The 27,414-nt window shown below is 40.0% G+C and overlaps 1 protein-coding gene across 4 annotated transcripts in view; it reads left to right on the top strand.

Annotated features, from left to right (window-relative positions):
* Window positions 1–383: 383 nt before the first annotated feature.
* The window catches only part of MANBA (mannosidase beta), a 47,926-nt gene continuing 20,895 nt past the window's right edge, over window positions 384–27,414 (top strand). The window contains exons 1-8 of one of the 4 annotated variants that reach the window (XM_048940994.1): window positions 384–1,846; window positions 10,286–10,380; window positions 10,877–10,982; window positions 12,870–13,040; window positions 16,158–16,281; window positions 18,678–18,853; window positions 21,633–21,743; window positions 26,555–26,706. In XM_048940994.1, the coding sequence (XP_048796951.1) occupies window positions 1,655–1,846; window positions 10,286–10,380; window positions 10,877–10,982; window positions 12,870–13,040; window positions 16,158–16,281; window positions 18,678–18,853; window positions 21,633–21,743; window positions 26,555–26,706 (1,127 nt within the window). In that variant the 5' untranslated portion in view covers window positions 384–1,654. Of the gene's footprint in view, window positions 1,847–1,870; window positions 2,051–2,106; window positions 2,191–10,285; window positions 10,381–10,876; window positions 10,983–12,869; window positions 13,041–16,157; window positions 16,282–18,677; window positions 18,854–21,632; window positions 21,744–26,554; window positions 26,707–27,414 lie in introns of those variants that run through there. The other 3 variants (XM_048940996.1, XM_048940995.1, XM_048940997.1) reach the window with 3 other exon arrangements.

Raw genomic sequence — 27,414 nt, 5'->3', positions numbered from 1 at the left:
GGCTGGTGTTTTTTCTCTTAACTTGTAATGAAGGCCGTTGACCCAGAAAGATATTCTTCTAAACCTCCTAAAGACTTATGTGAAAGCCAGAAGCTAAACCAAATGAACAAACCAACAAAACTCTGGTTATTCCTATTCTTGTCTGTGATCACTCTTACATTCTCTGCTACATGCCAAATGCAGCAGCCTGTTCTCATGTGTCAGCCACACGTTAGTCTCATGTGACTTGGTCTATGTATGTATGTTGTTGAAATAATTAACCTTTTAGCATCCCAAAATGCTTTATGTGTTTATTCCTCTAATTTTACAGTCTGTGATTATAGACATTAAGGAAACATGAGGACGGAAGCGGGAAAACAGAACAGAAAAAAAGCCCTTGCAGTTAGTTGAGGTTTCTTGGAATGGCTGGTTACATTTTCTATGCAGAATCACACGTAGGCACCTCCGCGTATAATTTTGCTTTCTTTGGATGTACACTGACTTCTGTTTTAAAGAGGAAAAAATGATACAGTAACAGAAAGATGTGGTGCTAGTGGTAGCATTACTACTTTACAGCAATTTGTGTGGTTTTCTGTTTTTAAACGTATTTCACCTTCTCACTTGAGTGTTAGCAAAGTGCCTGCCTGTCTGATTCTCAAGAGGCCGGTAAGTTGAGTAAAAATGTTCAAACCAAACTGTGGCCTATATTGGGCTTACATCAGTAAGTTTCTGGGACAAATAATCAACTGTATTTTAAGAACAACAAAAAACGAAAGCCTGGAATTCTATAAGCAGTAATGTGGAGTCACGGAGTGGCTGCTGAAAGGAGCGCTTTTGATTTTATGTTGAGCTTTGTGAGAATGAGATTGTTTGCACCTGAGGAAAAGCAGAACAGTCTGCTTGCAGGTGAGCAGACATAAAGGAAAATGAGCACAACACAACCACCAGCAGGTACCACCAGGGGTGGTGATTGGAGTGTAAGAGCCACCGCAGTCTATTTTATACATCCTGAAGTGGGAGCTGGGGGAGGGAGGTGGCACAGGAGAAGTGTGACAGTGCAATAATCGGACATTGCAGAGCTGATCCAGGCCCCCTGCAGCAGGGCTGGTCCCCTGAAAGCAACAAGGGCACTGTGTGTGCTTTCTGTTCCTTCCTCTCATCCTTTAATTCCTGTTTTTGAGCCGTGAATGAAGGGTCTCAGCTCGTGGGGTCCCGCAGGAAGCCTGTGTAAGGTTTTAGAGAGGATATTCGAGATGCTTCTTTGGAATTCTCACTTCTGCTCCATAGGCAGCTTTTACAATCAAAACTTGCAGCAGCTGTGCTAAGCTGAGCTTTATGAGGAAGCAGAGTGCCCTTTTAGGAGGGTGACGTTCGTTCTGATTTTATATCCCTCTGTCATTTTATAGCCAAAAGAGAGAGAAAAGTCGTACGAAAGTCACCGCGAAACGCGCCCGAGCTGCCCCGCATCCGCCGCGCTGCCTCCCGCCATCTTTGCCCCCCACAACGCCGCCAGCCGGGCGGCCCCGAGCAGCCGTTAACGGTCGGGGAGAGGAGGCGCGCGGCCGTCCCGCCCCCACTGCCAACGGCCGGTGACGGTCTGAAGCGCCGCCTCAGCGCTTCTGAAGCCGTGAGGCGGGCGGCACCTTCTGTCGTGCTCCGGCCTCCCGCGGCGGCCATGGACCGCGCCGCCATGCTGTTGTCGCCGCTGCTGCTGCTGATGGCGGCGGGGGGGGCGGGCGCGGGCGGCCCCGAGGTGCACAGCCTGCGTGGTAGCTGGCGGCTGGGCAACGGGAACGGCTCACTGTCGCTCCGAGGGGAGGTGCCGGGTTGCGTGCATACCGCCCTGCACCGCCGAGGCCTCATCCAGGTACGGCCGCGTGCGGCGGGCAGAGGTCGGCGGGGTGCGGCAGCGTCTGAGGAGACTCCTCGGTGCCTGCCGTGGTGGATCCCGGCGCTCACCCTAAACGCACCATCCCCCCTCGGAGCTGCATCTGGCGCTGCAGATCATGCTTGTACAGCAGTGCTCCTCTAGTGGCAAAAGCCTTGGTGCCTGCAGCACACAGCGTGTCAGGTGGGTCACCACCACAGAGCAGTTTGAAACGGGACCAAGGGTGAGCAAAAGGAAACTCGTGCTTTACGTGCATGAGATTCTCTAGGTTTGACACCGAACCAAGCTGCAGGCACCGGAGAGGTACATCAGCGTCGCAGGGTGTAAGTCATCGTTACTGGCTGTGTTACCTGGAAAGGGAGGAATCCTCAGCCTGCCCTGCTGGGCTTGTTGATATGAGAAGTTCAGGGATTTCAGATGTTTCACTCCTTTAAACATCTCTTTTAACACACGCAGAGTACATCAAAACAGCTGAGATTGCACACTCCCGTGCTTCCTAAGGAAAGTATATTCTGAACCACGACAAAGTTGATCTCATTGAAACAGCTGGTTCCTTCTCAAAGCTTTGCTTTATCTGCTTGTTACTGCCCCTTTCAGTTCTTAGATTTACAAAAACATGGTGACCATTTCCTGGGACAAATGATCAAAACTGCGGTTGTAGATTTGTGGCAAAGTTTATGCTGATTACAGCACAGGTTCCTTGTGACTCAGCACAAGGAGCGTGGCAGTGAGCAAGGCTGGGTCATTCTTATGATGCTTTTTTAAAAGGTAATACATAGAATGTGAGTGAAACTGAAGAGATAGGACATTATGAGGTTAACAAAATATGTAAAACTGAGAAATATTCGGCTGTACTAGAAAATGTGGAATACTATCCTGTTATCTGAGTACATCAGATATACTTGAATGTGATGTTTATTATGGGCCCAGTGTTGCATTTCTTGTACAGTGATAATTTAAAAATTCAGTTCTAGATGCCTGCACTTTGCATTTTGTATTCTTTAATATTTATGGTTTATACTACTACCCTGCTCTGCTCCGACTAAAATTAGGTATAAAGAAAAAGCGACTCTACTTTGAGCAGGATAATTTTAGCACTGTTTTGTGTTGGTGTATGTTGGGGATCCCAATACTAATAATTGATTGCAACAAAAATCATTGCCAGATAAAACAAGCAGAATCATAGAATGGCTTTGTTTGGAAGGGACCTTAAAGATCCTCTAGTTCCATAGTCAACATTGAAAAAGAAAACACACTAAGATGGAATAATGTGAGCCGCTATGCTGTGGTGTTACAACATCTCGTGTGCTAAGTGACAAGACATTTGAAACTTGAATAATTAAGGTGTTAAAATGTTTTTTCAAAGCGAGTTTTAAAGAACTGCAGCAGGCAGTGGGGTATGCGTGGAGGATCAGTAATGAGGGCTGTGCTGGTTTCTCCCGTGCAAAGTTCCTATGATAAGCTGAATGTCTCAGCTGTTTGGCTGTACTGTGAGGCATTGCGTTGATAAGTATGAGTAATCGTTCAGGAGAAACTGTGACCAACGCACTGAGTCGAACTCACAAGTTACTGCTGTAATGAAAGACTGGCATTTAACTACTCACCCATTAAGTACTCTAACAAAGTTAGAAAATGTGTTTGCTATTTAGCTGCATTGCTATAAGCTGACTCGTAATGTTGGTCATTTTACGCAGCAGTATAGCATTTGGAAACGAGTCTGTGATCACGAACTTTCATGTGCCTGTGCAGAATCCTGAGCCTGCACACAGATATGAGCTTAGTCAGCCTGCTGGCCCAGTCAGCTGCAGGACATGTCTTGCTAATGGGTGGCTGGGCAGTGGGTTAATTAAATCAATGACTGTTGCTTGTTGCCACTCACAACATGTTTATGCATATGCAAGTATGAACTTGCTTGGGACACGTGCTGATACGCCTGGCTGGGAACCCGCCGTGGCTGGAAGCTCCGGCAAGTAGAGTGAGCGCATTCTGCCCAGGAGAGGAGTGGACCACTTTGCTCACCAGTGTGTTTGCATGGCTGCAGTTTTGGTACTTCAGGAGGTGTTCTGTTGTTTTTCTTTACTGATATGTGCAGGCAACTTAAGATCAGTTCAAATCCAAAGCTATCCAGCATGGCAAAGGAATGGATTTACAGGAAGCATTTGCATAAATAATTCCACCTAATAACTAATTTTTTAAAAATTGCATTTTGTTTAAATGACACAACAGAGAGCAACATGGGAGCAACATTAGCAGATTTCAGAAGCTGCCACTAGTGGTGTGAAATGTAGTCAGTCCCTGCCTCCGTAGATGTCATGCTCTGAAGAGCAACAAATCTGCTCTGCTTGGATGAGTTGGTGAGGTCATTCTTTATGGCAACTCCTGCCTTCATTTTGCAAAGTGCAGCTCAGCTGCTTGTCCTGAGGTTTCTTTGCTGTGGTGAAAATGTTTATGGCCAAACATTTTAAATGCAGTTGTGTAAAATCATACCCTTAAATTTGTATTTATAGAGGAGTATGTGTAAAGCCTGAATTTTAGAGCCTCCATTTCATCAGTGATTATTATCTCTGGAAATCAGACTGGTTTGGGGTTGTATCAGAATTAGAATTAGGAGTTTTATTGTAATTGCCTAAATACAAAAGCTTTAGTGATATGTGTCTTCTTCCTTTTGCTCTTTGCTGTGGAGTGAAAGACTGAATTCATCCTACAGAAAATGTCAGCAGGCCAGAAATCCCAAAGCTTTCTACTTGTAATCAAAGTGAAGGTTGGTCTGAAAAGCTGTACCAGCAAACAGAGCAGAGCTGGTGAGTTGTTCTGCATAGCAAGACCCATACGTTCAGAGACCCAGTGAAACCTTTTTGCTGTTTTCCAGTGCGATTTGCAAATGGCAGAAAGCACCATGTCCTTTGCCTCTTTATCCATGTTAATTTTTCATGGATTAGCGCTCACCCTGGAAATCTGAATTAAGTGAGTCTTGAGAGGGTCTGTTCCAGCAACATAACTTAGCGAGTACCCCAAAATGAGGGAAAGAGGGGCAGCAAGAATAAACTACTGAACTCTAAGCCTACAGATGAGGCTTGGATTTCAAGAATAGGCTGCAAGCAACTTATTTGTCACCGTGCGGTTCATTTTAAATTTAGGTTGATGAACAAAGTGTTTTTCCCAGGCATGCTCTAGCTGTCTTCATGCACTTAGCTTTACTTTAATCTGCCATGCAGGCTATACATTAGAATAGAAAGAAATTTCTGACACTGGGCTTGCTACTGGATCCTCTTAGAATTCCTTCTAGAGATGTTGCTACTCTTTGACTTCCCAAATACACATTGGATGAGCCCATCTTCTTGAATGCACCAAATATACATTTTGGAAAAATGCTCATGGGGAAGATGCTTCCGTGTTTCCTACTAAAGTATTGCTTTTCCTGTATTCAAGCAGCATGGTTCAAGTGCTGAATTAACTGCAATGAGAGCTCTAAGGAAAGGAGGTGGCATAAGGATATTTGTTTGGCAGTTTGGTTTTTAATTAAATTTCATTACGAATCAGTAGCCATTATTACAGTTTATGTGTAAAATTTAAAAAACATGGGACGAATGCACATAAACAAGGGTAACAGTCTCTTGAATAAAGTCACTGCAAAGCTGGAATGTAAGTGCAGACAATTTACAAACTTCAGCAAATCTGTTTCTATCCCTGTATCCCTGGAAAAAGATTTGTAGAAGCCATCTCATCTGAAGATGTTTTTAACTACACTGTCAGCCTTGTGTTTTTTTTTCAGGCAACATTCTGGTAAACACAATCTTAAGGAGCTAAACTGTGTTATATCTTTGCACCAGAAACAGCAGTCATCTAGCATGCACTGGCCCAGTATTGCATGATGCCGTTTCTGCTGATATGGACACCAGTAAAATTTCACTTGTGGTGAATATGGCTATTGTAGCTGGATTTTCTCATCTGCAAGCCACTTCCATTCATACAGAAAGGGTATTTTGTTCTATTAGCCATCGCTTTGACTTGTAAAGAGCTGCTGCAGGGGGCTGTAACAGCAATGCTAACACAGGGGCTGGATATCACTGTGGTTTCTGCCCTGTTGTACAGTGAAGGCATCACTTGACATTGGGTTACAGCAGCCTTGGTTCTGTTTGGGTATTAAAATATATGAGCGGCTTACGTATCTCAAGAGATAGTTCTGTAGTTCTGTAAAGCAGTGCATATTTTTGTAGCTTGTTGTGCATTTGTATGAAGAAACTTGTTTTGTGTTTACTGGCACTTTTTCATAGCTCAGATTTTTCAGTGCAAGTCAGATAACGATTGTGTTGGTTATCATATGGTTCTAGCAGATTAAATGGCAGTCATCAATGAGGTAGCTTGTTAATATAAATAGATCATTTTCTGCTGAAACATTTGTGTTCTGTTGACTTGTATGAACATATGTGAAAGCATCCAAAGGCCTTGGTGAAGCCTAGGATGAGTATTACAGGGCAGTCACGTTTCAGTAGCTGTTCTCTTTTGGACACTTATAAAGTTAGAGTAGATAAAAGTTACAGCAGCCTTTTAAATACAGCAGAGCGTTTAGAGAATATTAAGCAGTGAGTATGAGCATCTTGTCATTTATCCTAATATTAGTCTTCTAGATGTATTCTGCCACAGTATTTGGCTCAGTGTTCAGCTGTAAAACATCTTGACCATAAGATGACATTCAGTCAGCTGCTTTGTTGGAGCGAGTATTGAAAATGGATCATTTCTGGGTGAGCTTCCAAAACCCATGTTCCAAGAATCTCATCCATTCATCACTGCTGCTAGGTTCTGCTTCACATCAAACTGTAAATAAGTGGAACTGGGCGTGCTGCAATCTCTGTAGCTTGTGGTATGGAAGAGTGCATGGATAGAGGTTAATGTAACAGTTTCACTTCGAGTTTGAAGCTGGCAACAGCAAAACATTAAGCTGTAAATAGTGAAGCATTTCTTGAAGATTTCATTTTGGTAATCGTCAGCTGGATTTTCTTAATGATGTACATTCTAAAATGTCAGCAAGGGAGCATGCAAGTTGGTTTCAAATTAGATAATAACAAAAGCAGACAAAAGGAGAAGAATCTGTTTTTTGTTCTCTTTATTACATTTCTCTTTCTTACAAGCTGATCTGCCTGAATGCAGCTGATGGATGTGGCTTTCAGTGTTCTGCTGTGCTCCCCTTGATCTCTGGCTGCACAGTGTGCTGGAACTGGGTCTGTGGGGGCCACTACATGCCTGGCAGTGCTTGCCTGGGCTCTGAGCCTCACTTAAGGTGTGGTCATGTCTCATCCATCTCCTGCTGAACAAGAGAGGTGCTTAGCTCCTATGAGTGTAGCCTTTAACTATCCTCTTAAAATCATTTCAAGGAGGAGCTGACACAAAATACTTGGCAGTTTTGTACTGCTGATCCCTTTAATGTCCCGCTACCTAAATTGGAGAGGGCTTCCATTTAATGCTCTTTAGCAGGGCTTCATCCTGGCAGGCTGTTTGCTTCTTGCATACAGCACTGAAACTTGGAGCAGAGAGCAATCAGGAGGGGAGTTTGAGTAGTTCACATTTTTCCCCAGAACTGCAGGGAACAGTAAAATGAAAGGCAGTCGTGTTACAATGGCACTAAAAATAGCTGTAGTTGTCTCCACCCCATTATGGCTTGCTTCCAGAAACGTGTTGAGCTAATGAATGAATGTGAAGTATATTACATTCATGTGCAGTCTGTTTTGTAGCATTCTTCAGGTTTTCCCAGTGATTCTTACATTTGTCTTCTTTTTTTAAAAATCCAGTTTTCTGAAAGAAACCTTTAATTTTGATATGAGCTGATTTAATGTGGGATTTCTGTTTGAGGACTGTTTGAGTTCTGTAGAATCCCAACTGTTTGAGTTCTGTAGATACATCTTCCAGCACTTGAAAGCAGCTGCATTTAGTAATGAAACCATCAGTAATCTCATGAGTTATTGGAGAAGTCGTTTTCCTTTCTTACAGGACTTTGTTGTGGTCATGCATTTTCTCTGAAGCTTTAGAATTGCCTGGAAAGCACCACTTGAACATCACCACATGGCTGAATCTACAAGCAATGTTTGTCTTGCTTTAAAATGACTAACTAGTATTAGCATTAAGTGGCTTTTCTGTATGATATGCTGTTTCTCCAGTTGTAAAGCAGCAGTATCAGTAAGTTGTAGGTGAAGGTATACAGATCTATGACCTTCCCATTTGGGGGCTGGATATCACAGGCCTGAAGGAAAATGGTAGGAGTTAGAGTGTTCATTAGCACCTTGTATAACATGCATTATGGCAGTCAACACATAAAATCTGAAGACTTCAGACTGATACAGAATCAATCTCCCTCCAGAAAAGGACCTGTAGAACTCTAAACCCACTCTGAGTGGGTTTGAACAAGCAGTGCTGTTTACTTCTGTAGGAGCCCATCGAATGATGTCTTTTCTGTCACTGATGAAACATTCCTACATTTCTCTCCTCTGCTAGATGGATTTGTTCTTCAGATGTCAGTTCTTCCAGGCATTTCTTTTCTAACATCTCTAACATCTGTGCTTTTCTAGCTTTTTTTCTTTCTTTCTTTCTTTTGTTTTTAATGCAAGGTCTTGGTCTTCAAGTGAGACACTGATGTTGCTTGGCCACTGACCAGCATTTGGCTTTATGTTCTGCTGTTGGTAGTGCCTTTCCAACTTGCCTCTCATGTCTTTTGTTAAATATTTCACATATACAAATGTCAATGATTGAAATTTAACACCTGCATTTTCCAAAATTTAGCCTAAGATGAAATATATATAATGTTAAAGCAAGACAAATGTTAAAAATAAGTATTTTTAAGGACACAGCATTAATTTTTATACATTTGCAGGTTGCCTTTGGTTCTCTGAATGTAGTAACCTTACCAGAGTTTCTTTTATTAGTCTGAACTTTGCACTGTAATATGCAGCCAATATTAAAACCTGAGACGTACTTGCTAAACATTTTACGTATCAAAATGATGGTATGGATATCTTAAAATTCTTATTTGTTCTGCTAAGCTCGTGATGACGTAGCTTTTGGAGAATACAGAGTATCACCAGAACTAAGGTCAAAGTGTTGTGAAGGTGACAATACCTTTCCTTTGTGACTCTTATTCCCTTTGTGGTAAGAAATTTGGTTGATGGAATGCAGCAGTGAGGCAAGGCTACTACTTTTCCTCTGTATGGGCTCAAGGGATGATGTTTATACTGCTGTGGGCCTTGAGGAAAGATTATGCTGCTGAGGAGAGTCACTTAAACCCCTAAGTTTTGCTCTGTTATTTAAATAGATTTGTGTCTACATTACAGAGCACGACCCTATTAGTTTCAAAATGAACGTGAGATATACAGCAACATTTATCAGAGGGATTAAAATCTGGAAGGCTCTTCCTTTCTGGCTGGGTTTGAATCATGGAGTCCGTAGGAGATTGGTGGTTGTTTTGGAAAAGCAATTGGGCTGTGTGGCTGCAGAGCAGGGTTGAGCCGAGCTGTCAGTCAGCGACGGAGATACCTACACTGTGAGCAGCCTGACGTGGATGTAACACAGTGCCTTTCTGCTGCTCTGTACGAGGTGCAAGGTGTGGGTTGTCAGCTCTGCGTAATTGATTCCTTCAGCCTAGGTGAGGAACGCTGTGACCCACGAGGAGGTAATAACACAGCATGAAGCCAAAGAGGGCAAGCACGTAGCTTACGCCAGCTGTGCCTTTGTTCCTACTGAGTAGTGTGACTGAAGGGTAAAGAACACCCGTGGTATATATGCGGCATTATTCTCAGAAAAGTAGCCATTTAATTTGAGACATCAAACCCAACTCCATTGTTTCTGTTGTTTTTCTTTCTCTCTTTCTTTTTTTCTTTTTCTTTTTTCTTTTCTTCCTTTCTTCCCAAGAAAACAATTTTATTTAGGCTTCAGAGTGCTTGTTGACACAAAACAGCTGTAGTATTTGCTATTATTTTAAACTGTAGAGATTTGTTCATGGCTATCTGTAGATGCCTAAGGTGCTGTTTCTTTGCTTCCTTGAAGTTCTGTTAGTCTTGCTTTTTTATATCATTATACAGGGATAATTATCTTTCTGTTCCCCTTATTAAGTCACAAGCTGACTTGATTTTTTTTTATTTTTAATTTCATCCCTGGCATTTCTTAAATGAAGATAAATTCTGCACTCTATTTTCAGTACAAATCATTGTAACAAATAGGATTTGACCTATATAGTTACAGCCAAATGTTACCAAAGCTTTGCTTTTAATTATTATTTCAAGGGTAAGTAAGAATATTAGAACTAAAATAGGTGGATTTCACATTTGCAGACTGCCTGAGAAGTGCTCTTCTAATAGATATTATGACGCATTTCATGTAGAACACTGTAACTAAGTAAATCCTGTACTTTTCTTTTTGTTGATCTGTTTTTAGGATCCATACAATAGATTTAATGATGTGATGTACAGGTGGATCTCACTGGATAACTGGACTTACAGCAAGACATTCAAAACTCCTTTTGATGTCAGGTATGCAATAAGGATGTGTCTAAAATAGTTTTGTGACATCTTTCATGCAGAATTTCTGGTTAATCCATCGGCTCAAAATCTGCTTAATACTTTAGTATCTAATGAAACAAATTATGCAATGTGTACAGCTGCAAAGCTGTTGCCAAAGGACACTGCAGAGGTTGCTTTTTCTCATTTTTATCTTCATTGTTAAAAATTACTTAGGAGCTGCCAACTGTGGAAGAATAATACTTCAGCTGATTGGAAGCTAGCCAATCTGGTATTTCATGGGTATGTGAACTTGCGGTGTTGCAGACTTTTGAGCCACTTCAGCTGTCATCTTCATCTGATTATTTAGAGATATAATGTAGCCTCACTAAGTCAAACATTTTTGGATGTGATTGATATAGCTGTTGCTAATAATAACTGAGGCATACACGTTTACATTATCTGTTTTCTGACCATTGTTAACTGTAGGTATTCTAACAGTGTTTTATGTGTATGTTGACATCTGTAGAAAGTGGCAGAAAGTGAATCTGGTTTTTGAGGGAGTAGATACAGTAGCACACATCCTGCTCAACAATGTCACTCTTGGGAGAACAAACAACATGTTCAAACGATACGTAAGTAATGCATTTAGTTCTGAAAGTGCCTCATTTCTCATTTAAAGCCATTCTATGCTGAAAACCTTCAATGCTTTAAGTATGCATGCAAATAGGTGCTCAGAGCTGTAAAGTGTTGACCTGAGGACTGCACATATAATCAGATAACTGCTGGGAAGAGAAGCGTGCTTGCCTTTTCAGTAGCAGCATGATCAGATCTAGATGTAACTATGTCTTGCGCAAAACAAGTGGACCCACACAACAGGGTCGGTTTAGCTAATAATGCAAATCTTGCTTCTTGGATTCTGTCACAGCTCTAAGAAAACTTAAGCTTAAGTCTTTTTTATTAGCGGTAAATCTGCTTACTAGTTGCTATTAGAATGGATCACTTTTGAATACTGAAATTAAAAATACACATGGTACAAAACTTTTATAAGGGTTTCCATTACTTTCCATTATACAGAGTTTTGATATTTAGTATTGGGCTTTTGATGACATTTGCTACATCTTCCAGCTCAGCCCACAGGGGCATGAAGATCATCATAGAATGATCTGGAGAGTGGCAAAAGCATTCAAACTAATTTTATAGCTTTAAAGTGTAAAACGGTTCCCGAGTAGTAGCATAAATTGATCCTCATTTGATCCTTGCCTTTCTCTTGAGGGAATCAAAAACAAAGAAAATTGTTAGTGGAGTCATATAGTTAAAATGGAAAACTGGTATCTTCATATCTCTGCATTTACCATTCTGGCAGGTTTTATTGCGGGTACTGAACTGAGACATGAGAGCTAGATTCTGCCACCTGAGTCTTTGTGACCTGGGACAAATCACTCAGCTTCTCTGTGACTTAGTGTTGCCATCTGTGAAATGAGAGTTTTCATATGACTCTGAAGAAATCATGCAATATTTGGAGAGTATTTAAAGGACTGCTAGTAGCAGGCTGTGTAGTACTGGAATGTGATATTAGTTTGCTCTTATTTCTGGGACTTCATTCTGTATCAGATTGTTACAGTTCATGAAACGGCCTTCAGTGTATAACCAAAGTTAACTGTATCATATTGAGTCGAGGATGGCTCTGACCTGTGTTTCTGCTTTGTTCACATTTTTGCACATGATAACTGTGTCTTCAGGAAGGTCTCTATGAAGGCTCTGTGTGGGTAGTGCTGTATGCTATAAAAGTGAAGTGAGTGGTGCTGGCTGGGCTGTTCACAAATGGAAGAAATAACTAAGATTTGGTTTGTTACAATGAACACTATTTAGAAGAAATGAGTGTTAGTTATTAGAAGCACAGAACAATTCTGAAACTGAATGTTTACCCCTCTATCCAGACACACTGAAGAGGCCTTTGTGAGCCAATGAAGAAGCCCCCAAATTCTTTGTGAGGTGCTAATGTGGGATGAGTGTCTGTAAGTGTTATGGATGGGAGGGGACGTGGTGTAAAATACAAGTTTGCGGCATTCATGCATAAGTCAGCTCAGTGGTTTGTGATAGAGAAGTTGGCAGCACAGTGTGAGTTAGTGTATAGAGCAGCCCTCTGGTTTGGAACAAAGTGCCTTTCTAAAAAAATGCAGATGAGTTCTGAGCAAGGCAGGAGGGGAAAAATTCTCTAGCCGTCCTCATTCTTCAAGCAGTTCAGTGTGCAATCATACTGCTGAAGCCTGCAGCGAGGACTCAGCATGGACAAAGCAGTTTGTCCAGACAGGTTTTTGTATCTAGAATTCTACTGTGCATTGTGTTTTTTCAATAAGGAATAACCTTTCTTTTCTTCAAAACCGAGAGCCTGCTGAAGCTGTAGATCAAATGCTTTTGAATAATATCCATATGGTATTAAAACCCCAATGTGACAGTGATTATAAGTCTCATAAATAATGTCAGTGCTGTAATGATTTTGCTTTGTTCTCTTAACCTAGAGCTTTGATATTACCAGCATGATCAAGGAGGTCAATTTTATTCAAGTCCATTTCATATCAGCCATTTCATATGCTGCAGAGCAGAGCAGATGTCACAAAGCATACAGCGTCCCCCCAGCGTGCCCTCCACCTGTGCAGAAAGGCGAGTGCCATGCTAATTTCATCAGAAAGGTAGGTAAAGAACTCTCTGTCTTTGGCTTCAGGCATGAGGAGAGGAATGTGCTATGTGCTATCCTTACAGATGTATTCCGAAACCTTCAATGTCATTTTATTAATAGGATGTATTTTTCATTGTAATTTCTTTCTGCTGCATCCCTAAGAAGCCTGTAACCAAGCATGCAGGTAATATACGAGGTGTATGAAGGCCAGGCTAAGCACACTTACTTGGTAAGAATTTTTAAAAGGCTTTTTATTTTTTTATTTTTTTTATGGAGGAGTCAGCAAGGAGACTGGCTGCTAAGAGAGCGGAGTAGCACTGAAAAATGTGTAATCATTACATTTCAATCCACTGGGTGGATTTAGCAAGATATACTGACACTATTCCCTGTTACAAATACCAGTTTATATAGCCAAGGCTGTAAAAATTTCAGCCAAGCAGCTTTATGAGTGTTTGCTATTTGCTCATGTTCTTACTATTTATACTGGGCAGTTCTGTCCTGAAAAGTGTTATCTAATAGAGGACCTATTTGCATCGTATTACCTTGTGAATTTTAGGTAGGTATTCAGTGAAACCAACAATAATATACAAAGAATAAAAGTCAGAAACTCTGACTTCATTGCTGTTCTCTATAATTTGTATAGCATCTCATTTATTTGTGACAGCTTTGCAGAAGCCAGGGAGAGAGGGTGGCTAGGTGAACTTCTGTAGGTCACTCCAAAAATAATGCTACCTATTTATTTTCGTGAAAAGCACAACACATGCAAAGAACACAAAAACACCATCTAATAGAGCAAACTCTCAGCTACAAATACTCTTTTTCAACCACCATAAGCTATGCATTTTTGCCAGTGATGAACAAAAGTCTGCATGCCATGCTCATAAGAATCTGTCTGATCGTCTGGATCGTAGCTTGTCTTTCACTTCACCGTCATCACTGCTGAAAGGCATCACCCATTGCCTCACTATGCTCACATCCACTGTTTGGTCTCCATAAATGTTCAGCAAATGTCGATGAATGTCAATGGGTGCGATTTTTTTCAGCATGGAGGAATTGAGTTGCACATTTTTGCTTTGTATGCACTTCTATGTCAAGTGCTGCATTGTCAGTCTGCCCCTCAGCTGCCATCTGTCACAGCAGCAAAATGTAACAGTAACAATGGAAAGGTTCAACCACTACTGCTGTACCACCAACATCCCCCTCTGCCATCATGGGCCAGTGTAATAAAATAGGAGGCATTACTTTGGAATTGCTTTTATTTATTTATTGCATATTTGTCTGCTCTTAAATGCCTTTCTTTTTTAAGGAGTTTTAAACTTTTTTAACAAGGTCTTGCAGAAGCCTCTCAAAAAGCAAGGAGAATCCTGTTAATCTAAACATGGGTGTAATTTACTTTATATTTATTAATGGAAAGTTGAATTTCATGTTGTCCATACATACATCGGTATTAAGATGTTGTCTGTATCACTACTTGTTGCTGCTTTTATTTTTATTGCATTTCAGAAAGTTGATGCTATCTCCACTGTGTTTCTTAGAAATCAGTTCAGGGAGGGGCTTGAAAGGAAGAAGGCACTTGAGCAGCTGTAATCTTATTTATAGAACAAAAATGGCCAGGAATTATTTTGTACTTTACTGAACTATACTTCAAAATTTGCACAAAAGTACCTTCATTTGTTTTCTCAAAGGAGCTTGACTGTTCTTGGAAACTGCTACAGACATTTCCAGAAACATTTGAAACATTTTTAGTTTCAAGTATGTGGTAAAAGCAGTAACTGTGTCCCATTTAAAAGGGAACAAACACACTAGAGCGTAGCTAAATGAAGCTGGCTGCTTATCATCTTGTAGTAATGGAGAACTGAGTGCATGTTCGAGGTTCAGCATTAAGTGGAGTAAATGTATCTAAATCTTAACACCAATCTGTGGTGAAACGCAACTCTTTCTCTAGTAAACAGTTTTTAGTGGTATGAGTATATTGTTCTTACCACATTATTTCTGATAGTCTCTGCTGTATTATTAGTGAAACCTGACCGTCCATCAGTGATTCATTTGCTTATGTTGTGTAAAGGGAAAATTGCTTTCAATCTGATTTGTTTTCTAAGAATGCCCTGTCCCTGTTTTCACACTTGAAATGGGTGCAGTGCTCGCTTCCTGGAAGGCTGTTTTGCAACTTGATAGGCGGGCAGACTGACTCCAGCAGTGCAGGGGATAGGCCAGACTTGTGCGATGTGGTTTGCCAAAATTAGTATGCCTCGGCTGCAAGTTATTAGTCTCTAAATTTAGAACTATAGGTCACTCTACAAGACTTTAAGGATATCTATTGTATTTGCTTTGAGGGCTGGGGCTTGTGAAGCTTGGAGGACAGCTGAATAGATGTCTTCAAGGGGTTTGTTAAGTAGAGATCTCACTACATTTGAAAAACAGCTAAATGGAAAGCACTTCTGTGCCCAGCAAGCATTTTATAATTCAGATGGTTATTCTCTTAGAATCAAAACTAGGATATTCCTCAACCATGTTTTTGTTCCCTTTGTTTTTGTACGAAGGAACTACAAAAAAGGGGAAAACAACAGGTGACAGAACTGAACTGCACAAATAACCAGACATGCACACCTCTTTCCTTGTACTAATTTATGGTGTTACCATGAAAAATAGAGGTTAAAATATTTTAGATATGCCCATGATGTTTAATCATTCTCTTCCAGAGCTTCTCTTGGTAATGATTTGCTTTCTGCTTACTTTGTCTTTTAGTTATGAAATTAAATATTGACCTTAAAACTAAGACAATTCAGAGCAGAACTGAAAGTAACTTTCTGGTTTCATTTTTTTCCATCTTAACATTTCATTTTATTTTTAGTTGTTGGGAGAAGTGATTTACTCTTTTACTAATACTAAACTTTAACATATGTGGAAATTTAATACAAAGTTGTATTTTTATATAATACAGGTAGTAGCAACAGAGTTCTGAGTAAAAGGAAAGATACTGTAGGCTATTCTAAATTGAAGAAAATTGGAAAAATTCTTTCACTGCATGATAATATTTCATTTCTAGATAACAAATACTTCTCATTTCTGCTTCAGCATCAGTTTCTGTGTGAAAAATAGACAATTATAGTGTAATTATTTTGTATTCCAGGAGCAGTGTTCATTTAGTTGGGACTGGGGCCCTTCTTTTCCCACTCAAGGAATCTGGAAAGATGTGAGGATTGAGGCCTATAACCATTATCATTTGATTTACTTTTCTTTAACTCCTTTCTTTGGTAAGTCACGTTACTACCTTTTATTATTTTTTCACCTCTGGAAAACAAACCACTTTATTGTTAAGCTATATTAACTGTTCATTTAGAAAAAGGTTCTGTGGTTTTATTGTCACTTTGTTGTGCTTACCACAGCACACACTTTTAGGTCTTGAACCAGCACTTAGTACAAACAGTACTGATTAAAATGTTAAAATTTAGAATCTTTTTATGCCTGAAGATCACAGAATAACTTAAGAAATACTATATAGTGTAACTGAGGTTAGTCCCAGTTCACCTGTTTCAGAAAAATTCTTTTTTGTTGGCATGTATTTTTACTCCCAATAAGTGAGCCTCACTTCTGTTGCACCTCCATTTGAAACAAAGACAAAGCTACTATGGAAATTTAATTCAGTGTTGGGAACGCAAGTGCAGAGCAAGCAGAATTTCAGGAGCACTGAATTTTCAGGGCACAATATGAAGCTTGAGGCAGAAGAGCAGTGTTCTTATACTGTGGTAATTTGTTAAGGCTGCAATTTGAGAGGACAACCTTCTGCATTCTTGCTATCTAACTTACCCAACCGGTTTCTTCCCTGGATGTGTTTTTTGATTTTCCTCTCCTTTGTCTTGAAGATTATTGCAGCTGAGCAAAGTAGTTAATTTTCTGTCAGAACTTTCTGCAAAAGGTAATGTAGCCCATTGGAGACCACCTGCACATTTTCACTGCCTGTTGAGCCCAGTCTTCAGTGGAGTAAAGGCTAGCACGTGAGTCCTCTGCACTGGGTTGAATTTCAGCCCTTGGGAACAGAGTTTTTGTGTAGGAATAAAAGAGGAAGACGTCACTCCCTGAATGTTTTTAAAGCTTTCTGAAATAGCTGCAGATCTTAGTTAGAATTAACGTGACTGGAATTTCCATGGAAAGCCCCAGCACCGGCTCTGTGCTCTCTAGGACTTAGTTACAGTAATAATCTTTTCTGGTCCCTCCCACATTCCCACAACTCCACCTTCTGGTAGGCAGTGTTACTCTCTGAATAGCTTAGAGAGCAAACCTCTTTCATTCCACGGAGAGTATTTTGAAACCAGAGCCACAGCATATGAGTATCCATACGTAATAACATTTGAAAAATAAAGAATAAATAAACAACTTGAATTTAAACTGGCTATGTGCTTACATTGCTCAACAGATCTGGTGTCATTGCCTTTTGACCACTGAGTCTGTAAAAGATTCACTGTTCTTTATTTCTGTGCCTAGATTCCGCATTTCAGCAGTAAATGGGTAGGCTGGAATTTCTTTATTCTCTTGGATGGAAGGGAAGATGCTCTGTAACTACCAACCTTTCTGGTAGTTTGTGTGGGTTTATCTTTTAAACCCTCCAATATTTCTGAAAATTCATCTTCCTTGGGTAATGCTGGATGCAATACAAACTTGCAAACCCATTCACTGCTTGTAATTCTAAAAAACGCCGTAAAAGCCACAGCAAGGCCAAATGTAGTGGTTTGGTTTTGGAGGAAGCTCTTTTTCCCTGGAAGAAGAGCTAGAATGTGTGAATATGTGAAATATGTGATGAGCAGCTTATGGATACAAAGTGTGTCTCGGTTTTAGTTTTCCTTGTTTTCTGCTTTATAGACATTCATCTGTTATATATGAATATAGCAGTAGCCAGGATGTGCCTGTACATAGATAATATAATTGCTGGGATAAGTGAGAAATTAGAACATTAGACTTGAGTAACCTTGACCCTGGCTTGCTTTGTTTGATAAGTTGTTTTGTAAAGGAGATGGCTTGCTCAGATAGCGGTGGGGAGAGGTCTTGGGCAAGTCGTTGACTTACTTTCTCCACCAAACTTTAAGAACAGAAGGATATAATGATAGAGCCCATCAAGTCTAGACACAGTGGGCCCTTCTCAGCATAACTCCATTCATTTTGTTTAGTGACTCTGGGGTAAATTGGGCTCAGTTTCTGTTAATACTGGTTCTGTTTCATAGACAAAAGTGATTGTACTTCCTTGTGATTATGATCTTTCCTAAAGAGTACCATGTTCGTATGAGTGCTGACTAAAAGCAAATATAATGTCTGTGGGAGTAGGTAGAAAAAAGAAACATTTTCCTAATGATAAAGTGGTTGGTGTAATATTCTCTGACTTCTGTACAAAACTCTGAAAAAGCCCTGGATAGCTTTGGAATGAAAAGCATTATAAAATATAAATCACATTAAGTAGTTCCATTCTAAGTCAGAAAATCTAATCTAATATCAAATGCACTAAGTAAGATTAACCTTGTAGGTCTGGTTCAAACACTACCTGAAAATTGTTAAATTTAATCCGAGCTATTTAAATTGTTTCTTTGATGAGAGATCATGTTAACTAATAGATACATACACTCAGTTCCTGTATTCCCATTTCTTCTTCCCCTTTACTAAGTGAGTAGAGCTCAGCAGTGGAGTCTCGAAATTGAGTCCATCTTTAATGTAGTCGGCTCCAAGCCAATTGCAGGTCTTGCAACTGTGAACATTCCCAAACTGCAAACACAGCAAACATACAGTGTGAAGCTGCAACCTGGTGAAGGCAGTATTGTGCTGCTTGTAAACATCAGCAAGGTAAGGAGCTGTGCATGAGAGCTCTAGCCAAATGCAAACTTGTACTGTAGCACTTGGTTTTCAATGGGTCTTTCTGCTTTCATATCAGTTTCGCCCTCTTCTTTCTTTCTTTGCTCCTGACTTTGACAAGTTCTGTAGCCCTTACAGGATAGGAAAAAAAAGAAAAAAGTTATTTCCCTCACTAAAAGCTGTTCTTTTTTTTGTTTGTTTGTTTTTTTAATCTGTGTAGCACAATATCAAAAAAGATGCTGAAGCCTTTCCCTTATTACAGAACAAAACAAAAAGATCATGTCCTCATGGCCATAAATTTTGTGTGCCATATTTCACTTAACTCTTCTGGCAGTAGGTGTCTTGTCTTTCATGCCATTGTTTATCTGGTTGATTGGGACTGGAATATAATGCAAAGGAAAGAGAGGAAACATTCTTCAAACCTCTCAGTAAATATTCTTTCATGTAAATAAAAGCAAGAGAACCATGTGAAGAACTTGACTGGCAGTAGTGTTGGTGGAAGTTTTGTGTAGTAATTCCTTATATTGGCTTTGGGTAGGCAAGGGCTAGAAGGAATTTTGGAGGTTAGAGAAAGCTCTAATGAAGAGGGAACTCTACTGTTTGTTATACACCCTAGAGATAGAAGACAAAAGAATGGGCTCACCTTCAGAGAGTTTTGGGAAACAATCCAATGGCAGGCTTAAATCACCAGCATTATTTCCCTTCTTGAGTTCTTGTGGTTTTTTAGAAACTGTGTTGAGTTTTATGACATAGATGTAATTAAGATTAAGGCAGTGCCAGCTGCCTGTGATATTGCTGTCCCTTGGAGCCAAGCAGGACCTGTTGTCTGCTTTGCTGCCATAGGGCACAGCCAAGTTTGTGGGCAAGCAGGCTGGGGCTTCAGATAGCCCTGGCACTTAGTAACGTCTTAATGTCTGTGACAGTTTTTGGATGTTATGCTGGCCTTTACCAAAAATTTTCTCTCTTGCTATGTAACTGCATTTGTTTCCCCAGTTTGAATGTCTTATGTGCATATCCCTAAGTTACCTTGTCAGTTGCTTCAGTGGAGAAAAAGCATGTTAAAAATGAACAGGACATTTGTGCTTCAGTATGCATGTTCAGTGATTTGCCTGATGACGTGCTTTGTTTTATTTTGACGTAAAGCAGAAAAGCATGTAAACATACGATTTTTATTACTTTTATCATCAGATGTGCAAGTTGTGTGAGTAATTACAAATACCTAGATGAATTTTAAGCAATCATTAGTCTCTGCTTAGCCTTTCTAGGGATTACACTGTGCAAGCACGACAATGTGAAGCTTCAAAAGTGATTGATTTAATCACCCCACCCCCAACTTCAGAAGAAATCTGTTAGTGGGGTATAACTGTGAGCTTGTGAGGAAGCACTTCCTTCAGAGCAGAAGCAACAGTGTGTTGTTACTCTCTGTACACAGAGGGCTTTGCTGCGTGAACTCACGGCAGCTGATTTTACGAGAAGCCCTGCAATGTGTTCTAACATATTGACGAACATGAAGGAGCACTTGCTCCATACGACAGTCTTCTGAGGTGCTTGTTAAATAGTGAGACCTCACCAGAAATTTGTTTTTAGTTGAGAGCTTGTTGCAAATTATGTTAGAAAGTCAGTAGGTGCTTGAGTGGTGCATATAAGCTGAGATGCTTATCTAGAAATCCCCACACAAAGTGCTGTGTTGCTAATGTGACAGTATTTTGCTTATCAGCTAATGGTGAGGATGACATCATTATTGACCAATGAAACACTCCAGCTGTCCTAGGTGGCTGCAAATGCTCCCTTGCTGTTGGGGCACATGATGATTTTGTGCTGCCATCTGTATCCATGCAATTCAGAGATCAGCACTTCAGCACAAGCAGTTATGATAACTCCAAGGAAGCTGAAATATTTCTAAATATGTTAATTATTATGTCCAAGTGTGGCTACAGCAAAACATATTGTTGGGCTGCTCTCTGGTCTCCCTTTATACAGAAAGATTGAGGTACTCCTTTCATGACTCTATTCAGTGCTGATCCCTGCATTGTTTGATTGCATGCGTTACTGCTTTCTTTCCACAATTTTTGTGCTGTGGAAATATTTGCTGGCAAATGTTGGCAATAGGACTGAGCAGCAGAAGTAGGCTATTGGAATGAAAATGCATGTAAGTGTAGGAACTTATTTATATAAATACTACTCTCTGTCTAGAAAAATGAGAAAATTAAACCTTAAAGGTAGCTCTTTTATGTTTGTGAAAATCTTGGAGTACTATTGAAATTATTAGGAAGCACAGATAAAAAAAGCATGTGAAATGAGTGAATGAAACCTCTTATTTGAAACAGTCTGCCCACATACTACCTAGGTCACAACTGAAAAATGTCACCCCTGTAAATCTGATTTTGCATACAATAGGTAAACAGGACAATTAGATGAGGGGTATGATAGAGGCTAATAAGCAGCGTCTGCTTCTGAGACTCAGATATTAGAGTTTTGGAGAGATGTTCTATCAGCCATCCTCTCTGTCTATACACACACATGCACGCATATACATGCTGATGGCCGGTTGTGGACTCAAAGTGCAGTAATAGCTGAGACACAAATGAAAGAGATCAATCACACTTTAACCACTTTTCACCTCAGTGCCTCAGCTGAGCCAAGGTAAGTGGGCTTGCTCCAGCTGAGGCACATAAACTCATCAGGTCTCTCAACGGCAGCTGAGCCCCCAGGTGTGTGCTATGTCTTTATTCATAAAAACCTTCTGGCTTTTTCCTCTTGCATGTTCAAGAACTCTACAGTAGAAGCTTGGTGGCCAAATGGACATGGAAAACAAATTGGATACAATGTGACGACAACCTTCATCATGGAAGGAGGATACCAGATTGAGAAAATTTCAAAAGTGAGCCCTTCAGTTTCTTTTATAGCTGGCATTGCTCTACATGTCATGTATCTAAAGCTCTGAATTGTTTTGCTGGATTATAATATGCATGTGAAAGCACTGATGAGAAACAAGGGTTTTTCTTAATGTCATAATGTATGTTTACCTGTTTTGTGGTAGCTTTAGCCTTCGTAGGCGTCTTTACTTTCATTCAGACTAGAAGATGGCTCATAGTTAGTTGGAAACATCAGAAAGGAAAAGATCTTTAACCTTTCTTCCTTTTTTTTTTTTTAAAAAAAAAAAACAAAACTCTCCTTTAAACTTGATCAGTTGTGGTGATGTTTTTATATTGTGTACTAGAAAGCTCATTTACATTTCTATAAACTATAAATGTTGGGGAAGGTTTATTAATTGAACTTTTCTTGCTAATTCACATTTAAAAAAAAAAAAAAACAACTGTGGGATTGGTGTAATCTTAAGAAGCTAACTTCTAAATTTCATTTGTTAGAATGTGATAGAAGTGCTTCAAGTTCTAGAAGAGGTAACATCTTAAACTGACCAGAAAAGTAATATTCAGAGATAAAATATCTGCTTAAGGGTTTCTGCAGCATACTGGCTGTATAATTATCTGATTGTTGTTACTAATAAGCTCAGAAGAGATAATTTCCCACTATCCTTTGGAGAAAAACAAATAAAAAAAACAGTTACAAGTAAGACTGAGCCCCTTATGCCATTAACATGTGGAAACAACCACGTAAACATATGCATTAGGTGGTTCTGAGGTATATTGCTTCACTAAAATCTTGTCACCAGGCATCTAAAACTGCTATTTGCTATAATGTTTGTTCACATAGAAAACCTTACAAAAACAGGAGCTTCTGGAGTCTCAGTCTTTATAGGGCTAGTAGTAAGGTTGATTATGAGGTCCTAGGAATAGTTCTTTGCTATTACTGGTGATAAATCTTGAAAAAATTGGAAAAAAAAACCCACCATACTAAATAAACACAGCGTATTGTGCTTGGGAAAATAAGTAGGAAATACAGGAAATACGTCTAAAAGCCTGTATTTAAAAACAAATAAACACATTATTACTATGTAAAGCTGCAAGTTTCCTCATAGGGAAATTGTTTCAGTTTGGGTAATTCCATCAGGATATTTCATAGATCCCTAGGGCATACAGTCACAGGGGTTTAATGGTCCGCAAAAGATATTTACAAGCCTTTTTTTCCTCAAAGGGAAAGGCAGAAAAGAGCGAACGCACTGCATTGCTGGCATTATGAATTAACCACATACGAAGACTTTATAGATTCGTAGTGCAAAGTGTAGTTGTCCTTCATGTGTTCTCTGAGTCTCTGTCTTGGATTTTGACACATCCCTGCCCTGAGCTGTACAGGTGAATGAAGGCTCCATAATGCAGTTTTTTTCTAGCACCGTTTGTCCTCACGTCAGCAGAACTGAATAAACTTTGGATAGTTCAGGAAACACTTGCAGTGACAAACATTTCTGAAAGTTTCTGTAAAGTTTTTGCTGGGAACCTGGTGCTGCGTTCTGGTGAGCAACTAATAGATGTGAAATGTTTTTTGAATGTTATGTCTCTGCATGGATTCAGAGTATCTGCATATCTTTGGACAAACAAAAGCTAAAGGGTAACAACTGTGTAAGTAAGAATATGCAGTGTGAATCTTATCTAATCCAACTGTCTTTAGCAGGGACTATTCTTTTTTTTTTTTATATGTTAGTCTCCAAAACATTAGCTAATCCTTTGGGAAATCCTCTGGGTAGCCTCCCAGTGTATGCTTGCAGAGACCTTTGGGGCTCTGGCCCATTCTGCTGACCCCCTTTGACTGAAGAAGTACCTACACACTGCCATTGAGAGCAGCAGAAAAACGAAATAGAATAGAGCCAACGTCCAGGATGACGTGGGTTTCTGTTTTGGTTTTCTGTTTGAATACTCTGTGTTGGACTTTGTTTCTCAGATAATATAAAGCAAAGTCATAGACAGAAATTGCGTTAGAATGAAATGGCTTTTCTTGAGAGAGGTTGAGTTCTATTTGCTATTGATAAATTCCCTGATGTAGGCATGGCAAGAAGAAAAGTATCTCTTATACTTTAGTATAATACTTTCAGTATTCTTTACTATCTCTTTCACTGTCTTTTGAGGCACTTATTTGATTTTGGAATCAGTTTCTCCATCTTTCTATATACTTATTTCTTCAGCAGTATATTTCATTATTTCATGATACTATTTTAGTACTTGGATCTTAACCTCCAACCATTGTTCCTTCTGTGTCTCTATACCCACTTCTCCCCCAGGCCTTTTAACGTGACTTACAAAAGCCTCTCCACTTGATTTGGTAATTTTCACACACATTTCCATGCTGCATGCTAGTTAGTTAGATCACTAGGGCATTCTGTGATCTTATTTCAGGTCTGGGCATCTTCGTCCTTGTTACTTTTCCTAGTGCTAAATCAAAGAACACCAATTGGTTCCACAGCCATTGGGTACAAACCCCTTGTATGTGACTCAAAGATACATATCTGTTTCTTAATTGTTGAGAGAATCAGATAAGCATTTGTTTTTTGGTGGCTAGAAAGCTTCTTCTCCATGATCCAAGTCTGGGATTAATATCAGTCTTTGGAGAGCAAGATATGTGATGCACATTGCAAAGTTGCCGTGGTCAGAGCCATAAGGATGCATAATCGAGTATGCCAGATCCTAACAGTTCCCCCCTGCCTTTCTTTGGCTCTGCTTGGTAGAAGAAAGCTGCAGTAAGAATGGGAAGAGGTGCTGTGTTCCCAGGTGTGTCCCTGGGGAGCAATGGTTTGGGAGCACAAAGACTCTGGGATCCCGGAAACGTGAGATGGGGCTGAGGAGCTTTTTCCTGCACTCGTGCTGTGTGGGTGGTCTTGACTGAGTGTTACAGCCTAATAAATTGCCTCTGATTTGGCCAGTTGCATGAGTTCCACTTGATGAATAAAGCATATCGCGTTACTTCTGTTAGTAATATAAATACTCCACTACAACTGCACTCTGAGACAGTCTCAACCTGCCTGATGACAACCATTAAGAGGACCTCCCAAATACACATCTATAAATCTCATTCCATTTTGTGCCACAAAAAAAGAGTTGCACTAGAGACTAGAGGGTTTTTCTCAAAGTAATTTAGTTCACTAGAGGAAGGTCAGAACTCTTAAGTTAGTGTAGTACTCATGATGTAGGTTATTTGTTTTTTTTTTTGTTTGTTTTTTTTGTAGTCTTCAGCAGTTAGAATGGTGAGAGTTGTATGATTACTATTTTTTTTTTCAACTTCTCAGCTTAGAATATATATGCAAAATTCTATGAATGGGTGGAAGATTACTGTCCTAAAGCTAAGTTCATTGTGCTGATCTGTTTTCAGTTGACCCATTGTGCAGAAGGATTGCAGTCGAAAAGAGGTAGAGGTTGGATACTGTGCTAAGCATTTCTCTGAGCTAAGAAATATTGGCCAGGGAACCAGAAGTGTCTTCTCACTGGTCTGATTTTTATAAGGCTTTTTTCTGTCACTGGGAATTTCTTCAGTGTTGATCCTTTACAGTAGTGGTAATGCTGAGATCCTCTTGCATTTAATCTACTGTTACCCTTAGAGCAATGCTGTACAACACTACAGGACCTGAGGTACAGTATTTTTTTTTTTCTTTTAATTTGTATGTTCATTGCCACAGTGCAGAGGGATTCAGTTTGAGGTGGGCGATCTGTGGTCTCCACTCATGCACCTAGTTTGCATTGCATCTGTCCAGGGATTTAATTAATCATTGTTCTGTTGACTATGAAGCACTGAAGAAGTAAAAAAAAAAAAAAAAAAAAAAAAAACCAAGGGTTTTTTTTTTTTGTCTTTACTGCCTCAGACAGGAAAATTATTTCCAATCTAAACAATTATTAATAAGTTAAAAATTTAATAATCACAGTCACACAGTGGGATTAGTTACGTCCCAGTTTAACTACAGAACTGTTTGGTGTGTGAAATAAAGCATTACATTTCATTTTAAAGGCAGACATATCAGTTACTTAATTAGGTTAAATTTAGCCAGGTTGACAGACAGATACAGTCCCAACTGTATCTTAAAGCAGAGAGAGAACAGTTTGTACTCTGCTATTATGTTTTCATAAGGTCAGCTTGTAAATAGTCATTTGAGAAAGAAGTGGTTGCTAGCTTAAGGGTAGCCTAGACAAAAACAGTTTCCTGTGGTCCAGCTCCAAACTTGTTGCTTAGTGTGCATTGGCTGAAATTTTGTTTGTTTTCATTCACTTTATTCAGTTTCCCAAATTTCTCCCTGTGATAATGAGCAACAGGTACCAGAAGCAGAAAAAAGGAAAAAAAATTTCTTTCTGATCCAGATAAGTTAAAGCAGAAGAAGGGTGTGAGGGGAAAAAAAAATTTCTAAATCTTCCTGAAAGAAGTGTATTCTGTAACACTTTGCAACTGCACTGGATCCAAACGCAATAGGTGGGGAAGATACCTCTGCAAAATAAGGGTTTGGTGCAATGTGTTACTGCAGTCCATCTCGTACTGCTTCATGGTACTGCCTGTGTGTTGTGGCAATTGAGATACCTCTTCAGAACAGCACTGTCACTTTAGCTGAGATGAACTCTCCTAAAACACCCAGAATGATTTCTTGGGAAGTCATCTTCTACCTGCAGTTAGGAGGAATGTTTTGCTGTTGAAAAGTACCGTAAGAGATGAGGCCACGTCTTCTGACTTCTTGACTACTTTTAAGTTATTCAGTTCAATTGCTTGCGTTATAGTTTTGATTTTATTTTGTCTGCTTTAAACCTATGTTTTATGTCTTCACAGGCCTATTTTCGGACAGTAGAACTTGTTCAGGAGCCTATTCCTGGGTCTCCAGGTCTGAGTTTCTACTTCAAAATCAATGGCCAACCCATTTTCATGAAGGGCTCAAATTGGATTCCAGCAGATTCTTTCCAGGATAGAGTGACCTATGACACGTAAGCCACGTCTGATATTTTCTTAGGAGAAAGGATCACCATTACCTCTTCATGTTTGCCCTTCAAATGTTGACACTAGTGTGGGTGGACTCCTTTCAAGATAGGTGTAATGCAATAGAAAATGCAGCTATGACAGCAGAGCAGCAAGGTCCCAGGCTGCAGCAAGTGAGGATTCACTCAAAGGCAACAGCTGTGGGCACAGAAAGGAAAGAAGCTGCTTACCTTCAGAAGGCCTCAGATATGCAGAGATCTCCAGCAAGATACTCTTGCCTCTACTGCCAATTCTTAAATGAGATCTGGGAAGGAGTGGATCCTGACTCCGCCCCTTCCAGTCACTCAGGTGTGTTGCATGCAACTGAGTGCCCCTGGATTGGCCCTGCCTTCCTACCAGGTGCTCAATCACTGTTTCAAGCCATGACTTAGCATTTTTGCTGCAGTGGAACACAAATTGCTGGGGCTAACGCTCTCAGAATTAAGACTTAACACTGCAAGATCTGAATGTTGTTCAATGCTAGTAAGTGCAATAGCTGATGGTAGAATGGTTATTTGCTGTCCACAGGTTACTGGCCTTTCAGACATTTTCAAAAATAATCCTCAGGCTATCTGTTCCTATTGCCTGGAATGTACTCGTTGACACTGACAGGAAGAGCACTTAAACCATGTTCCAAACTTCCTAATGCAGGGATGGAGAAATGCACAGAAGTCTCA

This window comes from Lagopus muta, chromosome 4 (assembly GCF_023343835.1).
Source record: "Lagopus muta isolate bLagMut1 chromosome 4, bLagMut1 primary, whole genome shotgun sequence".
NCBI lineage: Eukaryota > Metazoa > Chordata > Aves > Galliformes > Phasianidae > Lagopus > Lagopus muta.
This window is presented reverse-complemented; position numbering and strand designations above follow the sequence as displayed.